This window comes from Gnatocerus cornutus, chromosome 7 (genome assembly GCF_029298725.1).
Source record: "Gnatocerus cornutus isolate USDA-ARS CGAHR chromosome 7, icGnaCorn1.1, whole genome shotgun sequence".
In the NCBI taxonomy this organism is placed as follows: Eukaryota; Metazoa; Arthropoda; class Insecta; order Coleoptera; family Tenebrionidae; genus Gnatocerus; species Gnatocerus cornutus.
In genome coordinates, this window is record NC_142239.1 from 1,505,485 (window position 1) to 1,528,182 (window position 22,698).

The 22,698-nt window shown below is 30.8% G+C and overlaps 1 protein-coding gene across 1 annotated transcript; it reads right to left on the reverse strand.

The window, feature by feature from the left end:
• Nucleotides 1-173: 173 nt before the first annotated feature.
• On the reverse strand, nt 174-21,220 carry LOC148170616 (lithostathine-1-beta-like). Its single transcript, XM_088042510.1, has 5 exons — nt 21,058-21,220; nt 6,503-6,618; nt 1,731-1,970; nt 1,516-1,684; nt 174-1,472 (listed from the first exon to the last, which is right to left on the reverse strand). The coding sequence occupies exons 2-5, from the start codon at nt 6,534-6,536 to the stop codon at nt 1,004-1,006; spliced, it is 912 nt and encodes a 303-aa protein (XP_087898636.1). The 5' UTR covers nt 6,537-6,618; nt 21,058-21,220; the 3' UTR covers nt 174-1,003.
• Between the last annotated feature and the right edge of the window lie 1,478 nt (nt 21,221-22,698).

A 22,698-nucleotide genomic window follows, 5' to 3' on the forward strand; every position in this document is an offset into this window, starting at 1 on the left:
CAAATATTCTGTTTTCGCATAGTCGAGGTTCTACTGTATTTAGACCAATTCAAAACCGAATCCCCGAATGACACAAATTGTTAGTGGTATAATTGGTTGCCTATCATACAAACACATTTCCGATAAAATTGAGATAAAAAAAATCATATCAAATGTATCAACACCTTGTGAAATCACTTTCTTATAGTAAAGTTTATTTAGTAAATTTTACATGTATAAACAAACAATAAAACATAAAATACTTGATGGACAACATTGGACTTAAGTAATACTTATTATGGTTTCTAGCCCACGGCCATTCTTTGAAAAATAAAACCAAAATTTAACAAAACGTTTTTTTCAAATTATTAATAAAATTATAATTTATTCCCAAACACCAAATTTTAACAAAAAATGCTGACGCGCGTTTCGATAGTAATGCTATCATCATCAGAGTGATGATTTTTTCAAGTTTTTTCAAACAGATATTGTTTGTAAAAATGGCTAGTTTTGTTTTAATTTCTTGTTTTTTCGATTTTTTACTTTCTAAGTTTGTTTTTAATTACCTAATTTATTCATTAATTTGTTCACTTAATGTTAACAGCAAAATTAAGGTAATACAAAACAATTTTTTTTCCTGATTTAGAGTTTATAATTTTGAACAAAACTGAAACAAAAATGGTGTTTTAACTTAACTTTAATACAATTGGCATTTACTGAAACACTTGCATGTGGCCAACTTAAAAATATGTTGTCAAAATGTTTCAGGTACCTCGATTTCACATTTTCAAAATATTTGGTTCAAAATTAATAACATAGCACATCTGTCAAATTTGCAAAATTTATTTTTGTGTTTCAGTTGTATTTTCCGTTACCATAGAATGGCCGTCAAGTCCTGCTAATAGCACAAAATTGAAAAATTAATTTTATAAAAAATATATTTACATAAACACATAAATTCGAAGCAATGGTACAAAACTTGATGCACACTTAATAAAGCTTTTATAAATAACAGAGTCTCAGTTTACGGTTCTTTTACATAATTGAACTCTTCAACGATCGCCTTCGGATGCAACGGATTCAAAGTTGAATTTTTATAATACGTCTTCCATTTAATTCGCTCCATAGATAAATCTCCTTCTTCTTTTTGTCTCCTACTTCGTTCGGCAATGTAGTTAGTTGAATTGGCGTTGTCATTTTGAATGCCGTTCACTTTCTTCTTTCTGTTTTTTCTGGTTCTTCGTCGCCGCTGTCTGGGCTTGAGCGCATAAGCAGCGTCGTTGACATTGACACCGTTGGGATGATGGCCTTTCAAAATTGTGGTGTTGTAATTAGCGTTGTCGGGTAATATAGGAACAGGTATTTCGTTCAATTTGTTGTATTTATTAACTTTATATTGGCGCAGCAGCTTCTTCTTCCCTTTACTGGTCACAATCTTAATTTTCGTGTGGCATATGAAGTGCTTTTCCTCTACACAACTCCTAGTGTTCCACCTAGAAAAAAAATTAACTTGTGTCGTCGCAAAGAAACACTCACTTGTATTGGAGATTGGGATCCACTATAATGCAGTGCCACCGCAATTTTTCTTTATCTTCTGGCTCCATTTGCGAAAAGCCTTGATAAGTCAAAGGTTTTCCTGATGCCGCCCACTTCCACGTCATTTGCTCCCAGTCGTACAGACCACCGAGCCATCGTTCCAGAGGCGCTACAACATATTTTAGCGATACCGGCAAACGTTGTATGCGACCAACCTTGTGGCTTCTTGCTCAAAGTCCTTCTGATAAGTTTATCCTGATTGGCAGTTTTCACAATGGCAAGATTGCTGCGTAGGTCCCTACATTGGAAATATGCGTCCTGCCAGGTGGCGGCTTCTTTACTGAAGTAGTAACACCGGTGGCTAAGTCTGATGAAATTCGGGGGGCAAACGTAACTTCTTTTTGGTATTTTCTTGACTGGTGTGGTTGTGTTGGATGGCTCTTGTGCAGCGGCAACTAGAAAATCAAAGAGTTTCAGACGACGGCTCGTGGGTGTGTTAGGTACGTGAGATTTATGGCAGCCTTTTATGCTAGATGAGTCACAATTTTATTGCGGTAACAATTTTAGTTTATTGAAAAGATTTGGTGTTTATGTTGGCAGCAGTCCACAGTTCGTTTACACCATATTGGTTTTTATTTACACTCTTTAATTCAAGGAGTTTCTCAAGTTAACAATCTGTGACCACTCGTTTAAAATTACTCCAAGAATGATTATTTTTGCAAAAAAATGTTTGTACTAATATTAAAGCACAGTTGATAACAGAATAATTATTTCACCCTTATTTTTTTAGGCCAAAAATCAGATCTTTTTAATGGCCTGGTAATGAAATTTGGAAAAGTTACTAATTGGTAAATTAGTCTAAATGTCAATGTGAACTGCGTAAAAAATGTCAAAAAGTGTGTAACTTTGGTAATTCTAAAGGTAAAGCAATTAGGAAAATTTCTCACAAAAATAAGCAAATTTTAGTTAGCTCGCTCAAGTTTAAAACCACAGTAGTCAATTTTAAGGAGATTAGTCAAGTACGGCTCATTGCTATCAGTCCACTCTCCTGTGTAAAGTTTCGAAAATTCTTGGGTGTAAATCAGGCTTTGAATTCTTTAGGGAGAAAATTAGGGGAAAATTGAATGTAGCGATTTTTGAGGTTAACGTGTTGTCAAAGTTGAGTGTATTAATCAATATTTAATTAAAAATTTGCTGCAAAAAAAGATTTCAATAAAGATTTAACAAGTGTTGGCAATCTTGCACAAGACGATTAGCTTCTGCGCATGCCACAGTTAGATCAAGGTCAAACGCTATTGCTGCCAACTATTATTGATAAAAATGGGTAGAGGCTGCTGCCAACTTAACTTTTTAATGAGTGAACCGATAGTAATGAGCTCTGGTATAGTTTGGAGTTGCTCTTCAATTGTGTCAAATTTCAATATTATTTATTCCCATTTTTTGACGAAATTTGGTGTTTGGGAATAAATTGTATTTTTGATAATTTTTGTCAACACCAAGATTTGATCAAATAAATTTCTTTGATCAAACAAGACAAATTTTTGAGTTTGTCATTTTGAGGATAAATCAAAATTTATGCCAAAATTTGAAGGCCACGACAATGAAATTTTGGAAGGTTACCAATTTAAACTAGCTTAATAAATGTGCCAAATTGCAGTTTTATGTTATGGTGCTAAAGAGACAAATTTTAGTTTGTTTTTTTAAGTTTAAAGCCAACTGTGTAAGTTGTGAAAAATATTGGAAAAATCTAGTGTTTCATTTTTTGAAAGTCGAGACAGTCTAACGTAACATTTAAAATAGTCTGTTATATTTTGCAAGTTGGCAACACTGCATAAATTTTAATTGTGTCAATTCGTGTGCTGATGTGAAGGCCAATGACCTTCGAAAATAATAAAGGCGGCCGTTTCAAATTCAAACCAGAAGTCAAAATAAATAACTATTAATTAAATAACTATAGTATATTAATCAGAACTGTCCGGTTTACGACAAACAAGGGTTAAAATTTCGCGTTTTTTGCTGTTATTGTGTGTTTTTTTATGTGGGGAGAGTTCTGTGGTCTTTAAGTGGGTTTATCTGTTGATTTGACATTTGACCGATATATTTTTGTTTCACAGCGCCACCTACAGCTCGATTACAAGCCCAATTGCCAGCATACAAAATTTTGTGTTTAATATATCAGGAAAATGCTTTGTAATTTGTGACTTTTAGCAAATTTCGAGTTTTTTTCGTAAAAATAACATTAATAAATAATAATTTATCAAAAAAAAAATTGTCATTTCTAATGTCGAATGTCCTACTAATTCCAAATCTGCTTTGCTCCATCAGGTCCGAACTCAAAAGTGTTCTAGTTTTTTAGGTTCTATTAATTTATTTTCTACACTTTTTTTAACAAATTTAATAAGCTTTCCAACCATCTATAATCCTTTTTGCTAGCATAAGTACTTTCTATGATATTTTCGATAAACTATTTTCATGTCAAAAATAATTTTCATATGCACTTTTGCATATAAAGAATTATTGCATCGATTTTTTTTATAAAACATCAATGAAAACATTGAAGTCTTGCCATTTGACAAGTGTATTGCTATTTCTTAAGGTTTATAAGTTACAGGACCAAAACATTCATAAGTTTAAAAAAATAATAAAAATATTTTTTTTTATTTTTTGAAAATTTCATAAAAAATCAATGTCGCTTTAAAAATCCTAATTTCTATACACTTATTGAGTTTTAAAATGACTTTAATGCTAATGCAACCCGAAATAATACATTTTAGAATACTTCTTGATGATGAAGAGTTCTTAGTTTGCTTATGAACCAAAAAAATCAAAGGGTGGAAATCTTTGAAAGGAATTGTCCAGCTTTTTTTAGAAAATTCAATGAATAACTATAAAAACACAAATACTTGCCAATATTTTAGGAAGTTATCACAAAATGGTGAGATAGATGTCTCTGAAAATCAATTTTTTGAAGTTACAATACCGATGGAAATATAAATTTTACGAACATTTTATGTGAGGCGAAAAAATTATCAACATTCAAATTTATTTACATTATAAAAAACTTGACAAACAACTTTTTAACAGTTGCTGCATAAATGTTTGTCTATGATCTTTCAATCTGAACAGTGAAATCATATAGAAACTCGAGATTTATAAAAAAATTACGATTTTGTGGGTTTTAAATTTCAATTCAAAAAAAAAGTCCGGAGCTGATGGATTAAGAATCAGGAAAGAATTCTACTTACAAAATTCGTCAAAAAATTTATTGGCTAGTGTAATTGCAAATTTAAATTATTTTCAATGGAACTCAATCAAAAATTCCTCAATTTTTGTTTTAAATTTGATGCAAACTGTAATTCAAGTTTCAGGAAAAAATACGTCTTTATCTTTATCTTTATTTCCAGCTTGTGACGTCATAAGTCAAATAATAAATATTAAACGCCTTTTTAGTACTAAGTTCACCGAATTTTACTGTTTATCGTTAAAACTGTTAAAGTTGTCGAATTTAAGAAAAAAAAATGAATTTTGAGTTTGGGCAAATAAAAAAAAAATCCAAAATTTCTGTTTATGATTCTAAAATTCTATAATTTAGTCTACTTAATAAACGTCCCTTTAGTCCTAAGATCACTGACTTTCACTGCTTTATTAATTAAAACTGTCAAAGTTACGGTAGTTAGCCGAAAATTTTGAATTTTGGGCTAGTTCTAGAAATAAAAAGTTCTAAAATTTCTATTTTTGGTTTTAAAATTCTGTAATTTAGTCCACTTGTACAGCGCACTTTTTAGAGTGAGATCACCGAATTTCACTTCTTTATCGTAAAACTGTCAATTTTGCAGGACTTGGGTTTGTTGCACAAATGGAAAATTGTAGAATTTCTATTTTTGGCTCTAAAATTCTGTAATTTAATACACTTAAAAACGCGTTTTTAATACTAAGCTTACCATATTTCACTGTTTTATCGTTAAAATTGTCAAATTTGCAAAATTTAAGTGAAAATTTTGAATTTAGAGTTTGCTTGCAAATAAAAAATTGTAGCGTTTCTGTTTTTGACTTTAAAATTCTGTAATTAATTTCACTTAATCAAGACTTTTTTAGTAGAAAGTTCACCAAATTTCACTTCTTTATCGTTAAAACTGTGAATCTTGCACAATATAAGAAAAACCAATTGAATTTAGAGGTTGGCCTACGAATATAGTAGTTTTTTTTTTCTGTTTCTAGTTCTAAAATTTTATAATTTACTACACTTAATTAAGACATTCTTAGTAATAAGTTCACCAAATTTCATTCTTTTATCTCTAAAACTGTAAAAATTACGGTAGAAAATTTTGAATTTTGAGTTAGTTCTAGAAATGAAAAATTCTAAAATTTCATGGTGATAATTAAGAAAAAAATTACAAATATGTTTGAATCTGGATATGATGGAGCAAAACGGTCTTCGGATTAAGAATCAGGAAAGAATTCTACTTACAAAATTGATTAAAAAAATTATTGGCTTGTGTAATTGCTAATTTAAATTATTTTCAATGAAATTCCTAAATTTTTGTTTTAAATTTTAAGCAAACTGTAATTCAAATTTCAGAAAAAAATACGTCTTTATCTTTATTTCCAGCTTGTGACGTCATAAGTCTGGAAACTTTTAACTTGATGCAAATTTTCGATTTTTTTGTCTTTAAAATAAAAGGCGATTTTCAGGATTTTGGGATTTTTCAATATACACAGCTTGTTGTAAAAACAAGCTAATAAATTGCCTCAAAGTTGTAAATATATCCTACTACTCAAATAAATCCATCCAACTAATCAAAATATACCGAATGACTCTTGCAAATTCCTTAAATTACAAACTGAGATTGAAATATGATTTTAGCAGTTGCGCGAGCAAAATGACAACTTGTAACATTTCACAAACCATTTCCTTGTTCTGTGTCACCTTCACAAAATAAATTATACCAACATAGTCAGCATATCACTGTTCTTTAAAAGTACTCACATGCCAGCGCTAATATTAGCGTCAATAACTTCATCTCTTCTCTATTCTTCACAAGTCTTCATTTTCCATTTGCATTATCATCATAGAAAAGTGTCCGCGTTACATATTAAACTTGACTGAAACAAAAACAGATTTGGTCAACAAACGATCACTTTCAATTAATCTAAGAAAACTTAAACTCGTCACTAAAGAAACACCCAACGGAAGAAAATTCGTTTAATTCATCGTGATAGGAGGAGAATTAAGTTTAAGTGCATCGTAATGTCCCATTAATTAACTGAATTGTTGGGGTTAATGGGCCATAAACGAAATTTATTGGAATCGTTCTGTCTGAATTCTGATTTCTGTTTTTGTGTAAAAATCAACTCGTGTGCATTGCTATAAATAAAATAAAGTGTAAAGTGCAATTTCAGCGATTTATTGTGATTCGATAACAATACAGAAGATAAGAAATTGCGTTTGTCTTCGGACTCGATCGTTAAAAATTATATCGTGCGGAAATTATAACTGTTCCAGACGGTTATTTTTCCCCATTTTGACATTTGCAATCATTTTAAACGGCTCCAAAAAAAGAAATTAACACATTTTCAAAAATCAAAATTATGTTTAATCAAAAATTTAATGAAGAATATAACTATATTTCCGTCTTTTTAGAGATATACAGGGTTTTCAATCTGAATTTTTTTAATTTTTATGAGACGAAACCGAAATATTTTTGTATTATACCGTCTAATATTACATACGAAATTTATTGTTTGTTTTAGCCTTGAAACTATAAAACAAAAATTTTAAATTTTGTGTTTGTGCTGCAAATGAAAAGTTCTAGCATTTTTGTTTTTGGTTTCAGCAATCTGTAATTTAGTAATAAATAATAAACGCCTTTTTAGTATTAAGTCCACCGAATTTTACTGTTTTATCGTTAAAACTGTCAAACTTGTCGAATTTAAGAGAAAATTTTGAATTTTGAGTTTGGCCAACGAAAAAAAAATCTAGAATTTCTGTTTATGATTCTAAAATTCTATAATTTAATCTACTTAATAAACGTCTCTATAATCCTAAGATCACTGATTTTCACTGCTTTATCGTTAAACTGTCAAAATTACGGTAGTTAGCAGAACATTTTGAATTTTGAGTTAGTTCTAGAAATAAAAAATTCATTTTGTTTTATTTTTGGTTTTAAAATACTGTAATTTAATACATTTGAAAAACGCTTTTTTAATACTAAGTTCACCATATTCCACAGTTTTATCGTTAAAAGTGTTAAATTTGCAAAATTTAAGTGAAAATTTTGAATTTAGAGTTTGGCTTGCAAATAAGACATTGTAGAATTTCTGTTTTTGGTTCTAAAATTCTGTAATTTGGTCCACTTAATATATGCCCTTTTAATACTAAGTTCACCAAATTTTATTGTTTTATTGTTAGAACCGTCAAACTTGCAGAATTCTAGAAAAAAAAATTAATTTTGAATTGGGCCAACAAATAAAAAATTCTAGAATTTTTGTTTTAAGTTATAAAATTTTATAATTTATTCCACTTAATTAAAACATTTTTACTAAAAAGCTTATCAAATTTCACTCCTTTATCGTTAAAACTGCCAAACTTACACAATATATGAAAAAACAGTTGAATTTTGGACATTGGCCTACGAATATAGTTCCATAAAATTTTTGTTTTTAGTTCCAAAATTCTATAATTTACTACCCTTAATTAAGGCATTCTTAGTAATAAGTTCACAAAATTTCACTCTTTTATCATTAAAACTGTAAAAATTGCGGTAGTTAACAGAAAATTTTGAATTTTGAATTACAAGTTCTAAAAATGAAAAATTCTAGAATTTCTGTTTTTGGTTCTAAAATTCCGTAATTTCCCACACCCTTTTAGTACTTATACATTGAATTTCACTGTTTTATCGTTAAAACTGTCAAATTCAGAGAATTTAAGAAAAAATTTTGAATTTTGACCTTTTCCTACCAATAAAAAATCATAGAATTTTTGTTTTTGATTCGAAAATTCTGTAATTTGGTCTAATTAATAAACGTCTTTTCAGTACTAAGTTCACCCAGTTTCACAACTTTAGCTTTAGTGAATTTCACTCCTTCATCGTTAAAACTGTCAAATTTAGAGAATTAAGAGAAATTTTTCAATTATGAAATAGCTCTAAAAATAAAAAATTCTAGAATTTCTGTTTTTTTTTTCTAAAATTCACTTAATCAACTCACTTTTAGTACTAAGTTTACCGAATTTCACTCTTTTATCGTTAGAACTGTCAAACTTGCAGAATTTAAGTTTGTTCAACAAATAAGAAATTCTAAAATTTATGTTTTTGATTCTAAAATTTCGGAATTTAGTACACTTAATAAACTCCCTTATATCTAGTACCAAGTTCATCGAATTTCACTGTTTTATTGTAAAAACTGTAAAATTGTCAAAATTTAAAAGAAAACTTTAAAATTTAAGAATGGATTACAAATTAAAAAATCAAGAATTTTCGTTTTTCGCTCTAATATTCTATAATTTAGTTCACTTAATAAACGCTATTTCAGTACCAAGACCACGTAATTTCAATGCGTTTAACAAATAAAATTGTCGATGTAACGGAATTTAATATTTCGCCAAGAACATAAAAATGATGATTTTTAAAAAGTTGCAGTTATATTGTTTAATGTCATCTCCTTTCACAGCTGACAAGCCAAGTTGATCTGACATTCCCCGAAGACTTCCTCTTATTTTATTTCAGCTCCACTTTCATTCACGTCTGGAAATCGAAACGCGCCCACACGTCATTATTTTTATTTATGACGTAGGAATCAAGATATCTACATTAATTTAGCGCCAAGGTGTACATATATTACATCAGAGAAACTGCCGGCAATAAATTAACTGGATTTCTGAAAAAAACAGCGGATTTTGGGCTGGTATTTATTCTCTGGTTTAAGCGAAAATAAGATTGAGAGTTGCAGTGCACATGTGCAATTATTGCATAACTGCCTTCAAGGAACAAGTCGTGTTGCCTTTATCTTTTTTCTGTTTTTCAGCTGTGATTTGTTTTCATTCTCAGACATGTAAATTAATTTATTGAATATGGAATTGCCCCCATTCTGTCAGACTTACGGAACGATCTAGTCGTCGTAGACCAAACAGTGGCCTGCGTCGTGTTTTATTTTGACATGTCTTGTCAAAGCAACGTGATTGGTGAAGTTGCATAGTAAATAGAGCACACATTACAGGTGGCGGTCGAATGTTCAACATGCACTTCCGGTTGTGGTATTTCCTGTGCTGAAATCCGTAAAATGACGCAATTTTCGTATTCGAAATTAACAGATGCATTGCAAGCAGATCGTTGATGAGGTCATAATGTACAATGAGAAGACAGAGGCAAGAAATCCGATCGGTGGTATTAATATGCAACAAGTTACGTAACATCCGAGATCGTCTAAACTAGAATTTAATTCACAATTATTTGTACAGCTGATACCCAATATAGCCAGCTTCAGATCCTTCAAGTAATTTTACAGCCCATAAAAAGCTTCGTCATTTCCAAGAGTTGGCACCAAAATAATTAAAATTATTTGCAGACCAAGACGCGAAGAATTTTCCATTGCAAATTTGCATAAATGACCAATTAGCAAGACTATAAAACCGACGATATAGGTCAAGTTAATATTTGTGTTAAACCGTACAAAATTCTCAATTCGCACTATTTCATCTTATTTATTATACTACGACGCATCATCAAACAAAACAGACCTTGGCACCTACAAAACAAGAACATTAAAACCATCGATTTTACAGCGATTCGATGCACGTCGCGGCGGCAATGTTAGCACCTTATCTAATCGGACACAGCTCTAATTTTAACTCTGGCAAATCTACAATGAAATCTTGCCGATGTGTAATAGAAGCTGACATTTTCGAGCCCTTGAAAGCACATTTGTTCTAATAAAATCCGAACTAACTGAATCATCGTCTGTTTTAACAACAATGCCATAACAATTGGAGCAAATGAACAGTAAAGTTCGTTCGCGCGTTGCTTTAATCGAATTAAAAGCAAAAAAGGAAACACGTTTGTGGGGCTTTTTACCAAACCGAATAAACACGACAAAGAATAACATAAACGAACCGTCATACAGCACAAGTGCTCCTTGATTGAATCTATTTTTATGCTAGTCTGTTGACTTTAATTTTTTCTGAAAATGTGTGGTAATTTTAGAATACGCCGAACGCGTAAGTGTTTAGTGCAATAATTGCTGTTGAGATTGCATTGCACGTGGAATGTGGAGATGGAATGAATCAGTGCATTTTTTCATTGGTCTTGACCTTGCTTTTCCTGTTTTGTAGGCAACGCTGATATCCATAATTGTCTTTTAGGTGTTTGTCATTTCGTGCGGTTACGACATTTGAAAGTTCAAACTATTGAAAAATGTTTACTAATCTTTAGTTATATTAGACATTAATTCGCTACAGACTGTGCGCCTGTCTCATTAAATTTATCCTTTCTTAAGTACCTACTAAATAATTGCAGTTACACATGTGCATTTTCATTTCTGCAAGTGGCCGTTGAACTTATAATTTATAATGTTACTGAACGTACCCTAAAGCAAATAACTCATTACCCATTATATTTGCCCACATGGAATTATAATGTACATAGATTGATTAGAGTAGAATCCTAAAAAATGTGAAATTGATAGTTGTAATGGTCATGCTAACTAACATAATGAAATAGCTAAACAAATGTGTATATCGAAGCGGAATGTTCACAATAAACATGTTGTGATGTGCAGTTACTCAAACATGGACGATAATTCATAAATTCATAATTTTCGTAATCCCAAGGCTAAGTTCATTCGTGACGAAATCAGGGAAAGTACCTACATAATTTGACAGTACGTTTGTTCAGTTTGTAACAAATTTAATGCAAACGAATAATTTTGAATTTCGAAAATATACACCAGGCAAAATGGACACAAACGTGTCAAGGTTTGGAAATTATTTTGACGTGGCAGTTTTTTGCGTGGATCTTCTTTATTGTTCCAAACAAAATGTCAAAAGATCGATAGATGTGCGTGTGCTGCTAAAAAGTTCTGCAATGGTAAACGTCAAAGAAAACTATTCATTGCATTTTTTTTTAATATTCATATTCGTGTTTATACCGAAAAACAAGCTTTAGAAAAACGATGGTGAAAACCGCATCATTCCTAACACTTCTAACTCAGTTATTTGTTGACAAATTTATATGATTTAGATTCTGCGTGAAATAAATCGAAACAAATCAAGAGTGCTCCGTAAATAAACGAGATAAAAACTCGCTTATTTTGATACTAAACTACAATTTCTCGCTGATTCTCGCCGTTTTCTGGCTTGGATTTGCAAAGAAGAGCTCGAAATCCACAAAACCACCAATTTTTATCAAGATTCAATGGCTGAATTGCAAGAAATCAGCAGAAATCTGCACGAAATTAAAAATTATTAGAGAAATTCGCTTATTTCGATGCTAAACGACGATTTCTCGCTGACTCTCGCCATTTTCTGGCTTGGATTCGCAAAGAAGAGCTCGAAATCTACAAAACCACCAATTTTTATCAAGATTCAACGGCTGAATCGCGAGAAAAAAACTGAAATCTGCACAAAATCATCAAAATTCTTAGAATAACGAATAATTAGATTTGAAAAACTGATTTTTTCGACAATTTTAATTTTTAATTTTTTTGTTAGTCGTGATTCCAACGGCAAAAATACTTATAAAAATTGTACCTTATCTTAAGATCTCGCAATATTTTTTCGTAGGAATTACCATTTTTGAGATATGAAATTATTTTCAAAATTTCAAGAATTTTATTCTTTTGCACACCACAGTTTAGTTATCAAAAATACAATTTATTTCCAAACACCAAATTTCGTCAATTTCGTCAAAAAATGCTGACGCGCGTTTCGATAGCAATGCTACATACCATCATCAGAATTAAACTCAGTTTAATGATTGCTCTGATATCGAAACGCGCGTCGGCAAAGGTGTTTGGAAATAAATTGTATTTTTGATAATTTTTGTCAACACACAAGTTTTTGACTACCGTTTAGGTATGGAAAAATTTTCCAGCAACTTATAAAATAATTTTTTGCAAATTCCATTTCAGGTATTGAAAAAAACAAGATGGATTTTACGTGTATTTTTGCTGAAATCGCACAATTAAGTCTCAGCTACCTCATCATCAACCGCGGCAATTACCACAAACTAAAATTTCACTTTACGAAGCAAAATTAAAACAATTTCTTCTAAACTTTTATTTTAGTCTTCAGGATTGTCTTCAGCAACAATGAATTTAATATTTCGTCGTCTAAGCGGCAACTTCCGCAATCTCAATTTTTTACGAAGTCAAACGGGAGCGCAAACAAACTGATTTTTTGGCAGTGTAAATAATTTTGCTCAATGATTACTTGGTATCAAATCTTAGCTTAAGATTAAATCTATTCAAAAATATGAAAAATAATTTCCACCAATAAGATTCCCGTGAAAAATTCATCTGAGAAAAAGTAGAAACAAAATATTTTCACAACTGAGACAGCGGATGTTCCCGCTTAGACGACGATTTAGTGCTAAAAATTATATCATTTTACACAAAATTTCAATTTTGTTTTGAAGGGTAGAGATTCAAATTTCATAGAATCCTTTTGTCATACCTACATGTTACTGTGATCGATATGATAAATATGTACTAATAGTTGTCCATACTTTATACAGTTGACTCTCAATAATTTAAACCTCAGTCTCCTTGATTTCTTTCAATAAACTGAAAAATTTCAAGTTATTTTGGTCCCATCGGTATTTTGAAGTGAAATCGAGAATTTTTTTTCCCGCCAACACTCTATAATTTTAATTTTTTCTTCAGAACTCTCGTCAACTTGAAATCCATTGCAAGGAATAAAAAGAAAACTTCTGAACAAAAAATTGCGTTGCAGATTCAAAATCGGATTTCACATTTTTTTGACTTCCGTCATTTAATAGAGCTTCTTGGAAGTTTCGTCATAACATAAATCTGTTTCATCAAAGGAATTGACAGCTTACAAAACATCAGTTTTACGATGTTTCTTAAAAGTGGATTTGGTGGATTTCACGCTCTCTTCTATAATTGGTTTGTTTATTCTGACGATTGTCATTTTGCGATTATGTTAAATCTCATTCAGCCTGTATTAGTCTGCTTTCGTAAATTTGTACTGTTATTCATGTTTATGTCACCGAGCGCCATAAGCTGCAGAAAGAACCAGTGTCTTTCAATTATTTAAAATTATCAAAATCTGTGGAAAGTGAAATTTCAAAAAAAAAAATGTAGCGAAACATTTTGATATTTTAGCATTCACTTTATCGATGGTTTTGAAAAATAAAGATATCTCTTTCCTTTAATTACTTAAATCACACTATATTTTTACCTTCCATTAATTTGAACTTTTTTCCTGGTCCCTTGAATTTCAAATTATCAAGAGTCGACTGTATTTTATTTCAGTTCGTATTATCACATAATGAGTTTTTTCATTATTTTCATCGATATTTGGTGGCAGCATTTTAAAGTTGGTAAAAATCTCTTAAAGAGTTGTCCTCAAAAATATGAAAATATAAGATACGCCCCTGTGGGTTAACAGACCGGAATTGTATTCAGAGATTCGGAAAAGCGGGAAAAAAATTAAATTCAAATTCCTGTTATTTGCTTATGTTCAGCAATATTTGACACCAGTGCGTTTGCTCTGTTTGTAAGAAATTTAATCCAAACGAATAATTTTAATATTAAATATGATGAATGACAAGTTATAGACAGTGTCATTGCAGCTGCTGGAAAAGAATTCATGATGTCATTTACGGGCAACAAAGGAAGTAGTAAAACAATAAAATTAACTCTGACACTTTTAAAATAAATTAGTTTGTTATCGAGGCAGGAAACCACCAAATAATACAAACCACAACTCTTCAGGGAATGATAAATTGTTCAGTGAATTACATTCAATTTCGCATAAATCTTCATTCAAAAAATTATATTACGGCCCTGACCTGTAACCGCTTTAGTTCCTCAATTAATTTATTGTCACAAACATTAGATAGATTTTTATTTCTTGCTATTGAAAATTTGGTCAATTACATCTGACTGTGGTGACGAAGGAGATAGGATCGGATTATATTTTTTTTTACTTTTCTCAGTGTTCACAAAGGCACAGGATTCTTCAAAAGCAATGAATGTCATGCAAAGAAGATATTAGCCCACACTTTATGCCCGCGGCAATAATTTAAGAAAATTATTAGGCTGAGCACCGCTTAAAGTGTTAATGCCGCTTTGTCAGACGGCCAATTCCGCCATATGTATGCATTATGCACAATAATTAATTTAATTCTGTGTGATTTGCGCTAGAAATAATTAGACAAAAACCGGAGCATCAGTTAAAATTAAACAGAAGGAATTTGTTATACTATTTTAGAAGCCGCTTCAAGTTCAAACACTAATGAGGATACTTGACAGATAAAGAATGTTATTAATGGACAATTTATTTCAACCACTAACCGTTTACATGAAACTTGGGCTTGACCAATTAAAATTTTTCTGTGAATTCTAAAATCTTTTGCACAACAGTTGCACATAAATTAGCACTTTTAATAGAAAACCACGATTAATGTGTTTATTAGTACCTCCTAATTAATAAGTTAATAATAGGTCAATTATAACTGAGATTAATTACAGCAATTTGAAGGAAATTATGTAAACATCGTTTTAGTTTATTATTTATTTTTTGTATATTGTAATTATTTCTTCGTTCCATTTTCTAAAAATAAACAAATATTGGCTCCATAAAATGACCGTTAAAATTTTACTGTGCCAAAATCAGACCATACAAAACTAAAAACTCACCGCCTAATTCGTGATAAGGAAAACCATCACTTTAATTTATTACGAAATATGTAGCTTTAATAAGAAACGGGTAATTTACAGTCGACACATTTACACTTATATGGACACAGCAAGTCTTATCTGCATTTAAATAAATGCACTTAATTTTAATCCATGCAATCTCTGTAAAGTCGTTTACGGTGTTAATTAAAAATAATTTAATTTCGTAGGTTATATTTCAGCACGTTAAGTTAAGGTAATGAGAATGAAAGTAGAATTGTTTGTTGTTAATTTAGGTAGGATAACCCAGTTTACATATTAAAACACAGAAACCTCTATACATGTTTAGATACGCAATATTAATTAAAAACTCGTATCGTCTCTTCTTCAATGTGAAATTTCTCAAGATGAGCGATGCTAATGATTACTTTCAACGTCCACACCTAGTATCTATATTAATAAATTAAATTAATAATTTTATAGAGTCTGTTCATTAGAATATTATTGAAAACATTCAACTCACAAGTCTGCAGAATGTTTATTGAAATTTAAATGAAGCCCATCCAACAGGGGGTCTTCCGGTCCATCTAAAGTACTTAATCGTGAATTCTGATGTACCGGGTGTTTCACGGATTGCTGAACTTAAGGAAACAACATGGAATTTTTTTCTACTTTTCTAAACCTCCAAATTACATTAGATTAATATTGGATCGTGCTTTAAGGGAAAGTTTCAAAATCTAATGTTATTATGGCATTATCTAAAAAATCTAATCAAAAACGTGATATTTAAAATTTCTCACTCAAAATTTCGAAGTTGGTACTGGAAATTGGATAGTTGTCACGACATTGTCTCTAAACTAACCTTATTTTTTAAATTTACTTATACCTGGATATTAACCACAGGTAAACAGACCATAAAATTACTTTGGAAAATCTATTTGCAATTTGATAGTAAATTTAGGCACGAAGCAACTTACACATTGACAGTTTAACATAACCTAATTCTAGAAAACTCACAGCCACATAGCCAAAAACTAATCAAAAGACTGCTACTTAATATTTAAAGTGTACGCTATTTTATTAAAAGCCAGTGTACATAACGACGAATTATGTACACTATTTTTCCTACGATCCTACTATCGCGGAAACAAAATTTCAAACATCAAATTGATTGATGTTTAAAAATTGTAAACTGTCCTTTGTCTTTATAACCTTAAAATTTGTAAAAGACTCAGCAAGTGTCAGAAATTTACTTTGTATGTCAGTCACAATGACAATAAAGCTTGATTTACATTGCCATCTCAAAAAGTGATGTTCGAAATTTTGATTCCGCGATAGTACATCTAAAAGAAACAATGATATCGACATTCCATTTTGTATCTATTAAAAATGTAATTTTTCTGCATATAAATATATAAATATGCATATATTTGCACAGACCTGTCAAAATTGTCTTTTCACGACCTACCTCACTTTTTTAAAGCTTACCACCTACAAATTCTCATTTATCTTATACGGAATGATCATTTTATTTTGCGATCCAGGCGGCTTTGACCCAAATTAATGTAGATCTTCTGTTAACAGTTTTGACATTGTGGTGGTATTCTAACAAATCGTTATGAAAATTACCATTTTTACATCCAGTCAGTCATTAAAACACTTTGAGCAGCAGTATAGGCTTAACGTTTCAGCAGAAAGTTTTTCCCATGAAGCATAAATTTCCAATTTGGTAAAGTAACTCTCAGACATGACTTGAAGCAAAATCTCATAGCCGCCTAGATCACAAAATAAAATGATCACATGTTACAAGACTGTAAAAATAAGAGATGTCTATCAAAATGCAATTAAAAAATAAAATGTTATATTAAAGAGTTACAAAATAACTCTTGAATTTTAGACTTAAATACCTTGACTACCTAGACACTATAAAACAACATACATACATATCGTGTAATCCACAAAATTTTTATTTAGGTAAAATAGTTCAAATAATTTCAATTATTTGCCTTTCTAACAGAAATCGAGGAGTAAGTTTTTGACAAAATTTACGTACGTCAAGAAAAAATTTGACAGTAGTTTGACATTTGTTATTTGATTTAATTTCAATTAGTTCTCAATACATTACTGATTCTGGAGAGACACACGATACATTTTCTCTTATTTGCACTTCGTAATGTTACATATTTTCATAAAAAAATTGAGGTTATATCAAAAACAAAATTTTACTCCGACATGACTTCTATGTTTGTCTCTCTCTTTCATAGCCTACCCTAAACAAAAATTTTGTGGCTCACATGATACATACCTAAATGTGCCTATGAATTGATTATGTCGTTTCTGACATAAGTCAATTTTGACAGGTGTGTGCGGATATATTTATATTACAAGTGACTTTTACTTTCGTAAATATGTATGTAGATATACGCAAGCTTCAACTTTCGGAGCCATTTAACCGTGTGGAAAATGCTACTTTCATATGACATCATAATAAAAGTTAATTTAAAGAGATGTAAGCAGTACTTTATTTAGAGGCAATTTGTAAACAGCCCTCCAAAACTCCCCACTTAACATTTTTATTGATATATACTAAGTTCAATACAAACCTATTAAAAAACAAAGTGTAAAAAACATTTAAAGGGAATCTAAAAGAATCTAAGAAAATAGAACCAAAACATAAAAAAATGGAAGTGCTGGAAAATATAAAGAAGACTTTATATAAAGTTAGTTATAGAAAATTTAGAAACAAGATCCAAGAAAAATCTAAAAAGTGCCCAAGAAAAAGTTAAAGAATCTAAAAAAAAATCAAATTAGACAATCTAAAAACAATCCTAAAAATGTAAAAAACTCAAAAGAACCGGAAGAATGAAGTCTGGTTTTATTTCAAACGGTAAAAGAAAGAGTTTATGCACAATCAAGAGAAAATCAATATGAATTTCTAGGCAAATTTTGCAAGAACTCCAAAGAGAATATTAGAATATTGCTAAATTATTATTATTGACATATTTTGTTTTTTTATGACCAAATATTGTCGCATCTGGCCGGGACCTTAAACTATCGTAATCAACCTCTGGAATCAACTTGCAATTTCCGTCCCAATTTTAAAGCCATTTTGCAGTTATGCCGGTAGTTTAAGAACATGAAATAGCTATTTATGTAATAAGAACGTAAATATGTACATTATTAGTTGAGAGATACAGTTGCCGCGCGACGTAAAAGCGCGCTCGAAATACACACATCATTTTTTCTGCAATCTACGCGATTAAAATCTAATTCACGCTAAGTTAATTAAAATCAACTTTTAGTTTCAATTTTTGTGTTAAGAAGACCCAACTACACATTAAATTCAATCAAATCGACTCGTCATGAACAAAAACTACCCATAGCATAAGTGATTTATCGAAACAAAATTCACGAGCTTTTTTTTTAATTTTAACAAAATAACAAAGTGACAGTACTCGTAAAACGTCAACTTTGTGTTTCCAAATGCGAGTGCAAATGTCGACTATTTACATACATATATCAATTAATATTCTAAAAATATTAGAAGTATATGTTTAAATAAATTAATAACAATTTAATAGGTGTGCGTGCACCGAAACCCATTAAGTAATTAGAAAAAGTAGGCTCTTCAAATTTAATTTATGTTGCTTGATGATGTGAAAAATTTAAAATTATACAATCCTCTTCCTACTATTTATCAATATAAATTAAATTCGAAATTTGTAATCCCGAAATAACTCATAAAAATCGCCTTCACGTTTTATTGTCAAACTTCTTTGCCTTGGTTTTTTCCCCGATTATTCATGAAATCAAAAAAGTCACGGACAACATCTTCATAAATTTTTCGCGATTTATACTAGTTTTCAGAGAGCAGGAAATGTATTTCGATTTTTTCCTTACAAAACTTTTGCAAATGAATGTGTAAATTAATTCAGATTTCCTGCAAATCTATCAGACGATCTATATGCATCCCAGCTGCCCAAGAGGACGTATGATGCATGAATCAGACCACACTTCGAGCCTCTTCGGGCAACAGCTGCCAAGCAAGTGATTCTTCAATCTTGAACACGAGGAAAGCCATCGCAATTAATGTAAAAAATTATGTTTCTAAACTGTAACCGAGCGAATTGGAGTTCAACGCTTTCGTTTACATTTCCATATTTCACATGTGTAGAGAACTCTGTCTTTATCATCTAATTGTGTATTAAATCATTCAACTCCAGTTTAATGGCTCACTCATTTTGATAACGTCAACGCATTTGAAACACCTTCAAGGTCCCGGCTTTCTGCAAGTCTACAAACGCGACTTTTTTTTTACTATAAATTACCACAATTAACATTATGCTTATCTAATTGGAACTGCAGTGAAAAAATGCACTCCCACCTTCCTCAACACACCCATTTATCTGTCCAACAGAAGCCAAATTTGTGTTGTTACAATGATAGATTTGAATCTCAGGCATGCTTTTTTAATAACATCATCGCGACTTAATGGGAGTTCCTTGGCGAAAATGAGGTCAACATAACAATATTACAGGTGGGAAGTTTGACTTTTACGTGGAAATTATTGCACTATAATGGAATGTCTCGATAAGTATTGGAACTAGACACAAATTTTCTTGAAAAAAGGTCAAAGAAATTCTTCTCGGCAAAAGATTAAGTTCCCCTGACTTTGTGACAAGCTAAAAGCCTTAAATTTAATACAAGTCTTGAGTTTATGTTTTTGGTTTGGCGAGAAAGTGGTCGGCATTCCCGCTTGACCCAGAGGTAAGTAAAGCAGACTTGCAAGTCACAACGAATAACTTGAGTTGATAAAATAAATTAAATACTTATTAACAGATATTCATTATCAAATTTTATTCACAAAGGAAGCATTTTAAATTGTTTTTCGAATTTGCCGCTTTAATAGGCCCATTAGAGTACTCAATTTGGAGTCGTTTATAGGTATCTATAAAAGAACTCAAAGTAGGAAATTTTGTTTTTTGAGAATTGGCACAACTAATTAGTCTGACTGTCATCTGTTTCCTGTCAAGTTCTTGGTCAATTTGGAATTTACGATTCATGTTTAATAAGAAGCGTGAATAAAAAATGTATCAATATAATTAAATTGCCCTTTGCGGCCAACAATAATTGTACCTAAATATAATAAATATAAATACTGGCTGTGGGGTTAGGTTACGTTATGTCAAAATTCAGTGACAGTGAAACTCAATAAATCAATTAAATTTGAAAATCAAGTGGCAAGTCGTGGTTACAAAACCATTACCAATCGTGTAACACGAAAACTCTTAGAATTGGAAAATTTAAATTTTTTATAAAAAAAGGGTGCAAATTCGAAAAAATAGTATAAAGGACTTGTTTTATAATGGCATTGGTACCAAATTGGCCATTATAAAACACGTTCTTTAATTTACTATTTCCTCACTACAAATTATAAACATTTTATCTACATCACAATGAAAAATGCAGGACAATAAAACTTACCCAAGCGGAAATGGTAATTAAATCTTTATTATTTTGCTATAAATAAGAATTTATTTGCCGCATCGGTAATAATCTACGAGCAAAGTACACTTAATTAAGAATAAAAATAAATTAACAGTTTATGTGAAATTTGAGTTGTAATTAAAAAAAATAATTTCTTTTGAATTCAAGCGATAATAATAAAAAAAATATCTAAAAAATTACCTTAAAATTCCTGTCAGTTCAGTGAATTTCTCCGTCGAGTTTATCCTGCACAGAACACAACACTCGAGCAACCTAGTTCGACGCGAAATGCCGCCAACGACCAGCCGCAACAGGAGGAAGCGAAGAGAACTCTGCAGCACGCGTTGCCGACTAGCGGCTTTTTCATTCTTATTAATGTGGACCAGACTGCAAGTCTTCGCTGAAAGGGGACAAATTTGTATTCAAGAGATATATGTCTTGTGCTGATCTCAGAGATTGTGTCCATTCTGAAGCATGTTTAATTGCAGTTTATCGCTCCATGCGAGATCTGAATAACAATGAAAACGTCGAAGAATGGGTCAAAATGTCTGTTTCTATTTTTAGCTAGTAACAACGAAAGAAAAGATGTTATGAAAAACTGGTTTACAACAAAATAATACCAACGATGTATTTATTTATAAACTGTCTAAACTTGACTATAAATAAAATTTTTATATATCAGGAAACATTTTTCACACTCTTTTAAGTGAAGCGTTACTTGATATGTTTGGTCAGGATTTCTGCAACAGATTAGGAGCGGCTACTTATTTTTTCAATAATCTTGCCAGTTCTCCTCGTAGTTATTTTAAAGTTAAGCACAACATCACGTTCTGTGCAAATCGTAATAATTTTACAGTTTTGCAATTTGTATTAAATTTACTTTTCTAAATGAACGCTTTGTAACCAACACGTGTCCAAGAAACCTGAGCAATAAATAAATTGTTGACCGCAACATTACTTTAAAATTTACCGGTATCATCTTCACGACAAAATAGTTTATTTTATTGCAAAACAACCGCAATTGGTGAGATCATACATCCAACTGAAACTAGGTTCTGTTTAGAACCATCATAAACTAAAAATACATTTAATAACAATTAACTGAAATCCGTTACACTTTTCCAAAAAATTTGTTCATCAGGAGCTTTGATAAATTGATACGTGTCACTTGTTGAACTTTTATCTTGGCACACTTGCGGCATATCAAATAAACTTTTGCAAGATGATGGAAATAACTCGGTTATGGTTTATTCTTGTAGCACACGACTTTCGCAGATGTGGTTATTTCTTCATTTTGCCTTTATGATTTTCTGCTGGCGCTGTGCGGCGTACGTGATGTAAAGAAGTGAGAAATATTTGAGAAATGAAAATGTCCGTGACATTATGCATGAGGTTTGCCTAACAATTAAATTAGATTTATTATGGGTATTAATGAATGAATGAAGATCTAAAAATAGAAATATGTCATATGTAATCATCAAGATTTCTCATTTCAAACACTATTTTTGTTTTGTACGGTCTTGTTTTTCAGTGTAAAACTTCAGAGGGGTTAAATAGGGTAGAAATTTCTTGTTATCTTAATTTTCAACAAAACTATTTTGCGGTGGTCACGACATTCACAACCTCATGCCGTATAATAGATACAGGGTGATTTTTTTTAAAACGGCAGGCGTTGTAGAATTTTTATTTATGAACCGATTTCAAAAATTTTAAAAACAAATTAAATGGTTTTTAATTTACTATAAACTGATGATTTTAAAATTTTTCTAAATGTCTTAGTATCTTTTGGGCGATACTCAACATTCTTATTTTAAATTGACACCCATATTTTTTTTTTCATAA

Bases quoted from the DNA above. Each gene is read 5' to 3' on its own strand.
- LOC148170616 (XM_088042510.1), bottom strand. From the start codon at position 6,536: ATGAAGTTATTGACGCTAATATTAGCGCTGGCAT. The intron at 1,971-6,502 runs GTGAGTACTTTT...TTGATTTTCTAG, and splicing joins GCTAATATTAGCGCTGGCAT to TTGCCGCTGCACAAGAGCCA. The intron at 1,685-1,730 runs GTTGGTCGCATA...AATATGTTGTAG, and splicing joins TTTGAGCAAGAAGCCACAAG to CGCCTCTGGAACGATGGCTC.